The 3,128-nt window shown below is 37.0% G+C and overlaps 1 protein-coding gene across 1 annotated transcript in view; it reads right to left on the bottom strand.

Annotated features, from left to right (window-relative positions):
• LOC106878452 (uncharacterized) overlaps window positions 1-3,128 on the bottom strand; it is a 52,170-nt gene that overhangs the window by 9,155 nt on the left and 39,887 nt on the right. Inside the window, exons 18-19 of the mRNA XM_014927665.2 lie at window positions 2,349-2,519; window positions 415-565 (exon numbers count right to left, since the gene is read on the bottom strand). Coding sequence (XP_014783151.1) covers window positions 415-565; window positions 2,349-2,519 — 322 coding nt within the window. The remainder of the gene's footprint in view (window positions 1-414; window positions 566-2,348; window positions 2,520-3,128) is intronic.

Here is a 3,128-nt window from a genome sequence, read left to right as displayed (position 1 = left end):
TATATATATATATATATATTGAGAGAGAGAGAGAGAGAGAGACAGATTGATAGATAGATAGAGAGACAGACAGACAGATAGATAGATAGATGGATGGATGAACAGACAGACAGACAGATAAATAGAGAGAGATAGTCAGATTGATGGATAGATGGATAGATAGATAGATAGATAGATAGATAGATAGATAGAGAGGGAGACAGATAGATAGAAGGCAAACAGACAAACAAATTGATATGAATGCTTAAGAACAAAATGCAACGTTCTGACATAGAAGTGAATCTGCAATGAAGAGCTCAGATGCCCAAACACTCAGCTGCATCCATTTCCATTGCTTTGATCAAGTATCAAACATCATCATGAACAACAGCAACAACAACAAATACTATTACAACAACAACAAGAGTACCACACCTTTTTTGATAATCTTCAGTTCTCTTTTGATGTCAAATATACTCATGGTCTTCAGTACAGCCATGTCTCTGCGGTAAATGATGCAGTTGCGTTTGAAGTTCTCCTTGTACATTGATAAACCAATATTCTGTAGCCATATCAGGGCTGATTCCTATGTTGAAGTATAAAAGAGGAAACACCGCCAAAAGCAGACGAGAAATAATTAGATAGTTGTTTTTTAATTACATCATATTTAGTGTGCATACATACATTCATTAATACATATGTGTATATATATATATATATATATATATATACATACACACACATATACACATATATATATTATGATAATTACAAATCCAATATAGATGGGACAGCTCAGGACATTACAAACAAATAGTGTGTTTATAAGTTCGATTTTAAAGGGGTTTTTAAAATATGATGATGAATATTATATTTCAAAAAATTACAAGTTTACACTTGGTCGTGAAGCCCAACGGCTACACCATACTTTTTTCTACCATGGATGAGATTAAGTAGGGTCATTCACACTCAACTTCCTTGCCACATCTTTCCATCTTTTCCCAAATATACTTCGTGACAGGTGTCTCTCCTCCAGCCCTATCTTGCTCTTCAGATGATATCTGAAGTAATATAGCAAACCAGCGCCGAAGATGAAAATTCCCATCGCGACTCCCTTCATTCTAGTTTTCCATATACACTCTTTCAATACTGTGACTGTGCATACAAAACATGCCTCACCTTCCTTTGGTAGTCCAGGTGATGGTACAATCTCGATCGTGGACTCAGCAGATTACTATACTCTTCGTAGATGTGTTCTGTAGCAAACTCATAAGAGGCGGAGAGAGAACGTAAGTTCATTTGCCCGAACATGAGAAATTATTGATTTCTCATTGGTTAAGAATTACTGCCCATATACGAATTCTGAACTTCGTTGAAGGAATCTTTCACGGGGTCACGGTTCTATGATTCGTGTATGAGTAGTTATAAAAACCCTGATTTTCGGCAAAATCTCCAGTGTTTGTTGGACAGCCACTCAAATCCACGACACTCACCCTTTTGAGTATAGGCTAATATATATGCCATGTTCAATACTCAAATCTGACAATATTGAATTGTCGTGAAACCTTATAGTTAGAATGAGAAATTAGTTAATAGTTCTACGTAAATTATCAAGCCTGAAAGCACCGGGCACTGTACAAGAGCATGTAGAACAGATTCATCATCCTGCCCACACCTTGGGCATGCTGGTAGCACAGACATTCCATGCCTAGACAATTTGTTGTGAATAGGTAATGCCCTCCTATAGCACTGCCAGGTCAGGGATTTCTGGTAGTTATCCAGATACCCCAGCCTGAAAGTTCTTTGAAACAGGTTGGTTAGCTGGCCCTCATTGAACCCCAGAGTTTCTCCTAGGACGTCATCCCTCTTGAACTCTACCAGCACTCTATCGAATATTGAGGTGGTATTCTTGCTGCCAGCCTTGCCCGCCTTATCGATTAGCATGAGTCAAATGAAGTTGGGTTTGAGTTCTTCCAAGGAGCCCAGTTATTAATCAGTTCCTCACGTAGACAAGTAATGCAGTCTAACTACCAAAATGTATTCTAACAGAAACAAGCAAACTAGAGATTTAACCTTTAGCACACTGTAGGTACATCATGTCACCATATGAGTTTTCTCCCCTGTAGTAACAGGACAGTTGCAGGGGAAACAATTCTAGAGACAAATGCAGTGTGCTAAAGGTTAAAAACAAGTCACCTTTGATGCACAACAACTGTTTGCATCACATTTTACCTGCAAGGTACTAGTGCACAATGGGTTGAAGCAAATACAGTGAATAATAATAAAGAATTTTGTGAATTCCATCTTATTTCTCTCATGTATTTTACATTTACATTTAAACATAATGGTTTGTGAAAGGTTGTACATACCGGTACTTCAGTGTCTGGTTCAAAATCTGGTAACAGCTTTATCATGTCCATCAAATATTGCCTGTGACCTTTTGACTTGATCCCAATGTCAACCAGTTCTTTTTCATGCATGCCACTTATCAATCGTGTGTCATCATAGCCATTCCGCATGAAATACTGGGAATAGAGATCCTAGTAAAACACATACAAACATATATATATGTAAGTGTATATATATAAATATATATATGTGTGTATATATATATATATATATATATATATATATATATATATATATATATATATATATATATATATATATATATATATATATGTGAGGATGTTAAATGATGATGATGATGATATACAGGGTGCGGTGGGAAAATTGTTGCTATTTTATATTTTTAATTTGGCACATGTGCATGTTTGTTTTCTGATTTTGTCAATAACACAGTATAGTAGAGTCAGTTGGGCACCATCTATAAGAAAAACAACACCATGATGCATTTCACTCTGCCAGAAATTTGGAAATGACATGCTGTACTGCTTGGCATTTACATCAGAAGATCCAATACGGACATGTAGCAATATGAACATGTAGCAATATGAACATGTAGCAAGAGTGATAAAAATCGAACATCCAGTCACCATCGTGGTGTTTGGAGTGATCACTAGTGATGGCAACGTTATGCCTCCATTCATCTTCCCACATGGCCTCAGATTCAACATGGAGGTCTACATCAAGTGCCTGGAGGGGGTGGTGCTGCCCTGGATCAAGAGGATGGCTGCTGGAAGACCCTA

The sequence above is a fragment of the Octopus bimaculoides genome, chromosome 28 (assembly GCF_001194135.2).
Source record: "Octopus bimaculoides isolate UCB-OBI-ISO-001 chromosome 28, ASM119413v2, whole genome shotgun sequence".
Taxonomy (NCBI): domain Eukaryota; kingdom Metazoa; phylum Mollusca; class Cephalopoda; order Octopoda; family Octopodidae; genus Octopus; species Octopus bimaculoides.
Note: the sequence above shows the minus strand (reverse complement) of the source record. Positions and strands in the feature narration are given on the sequence as shown.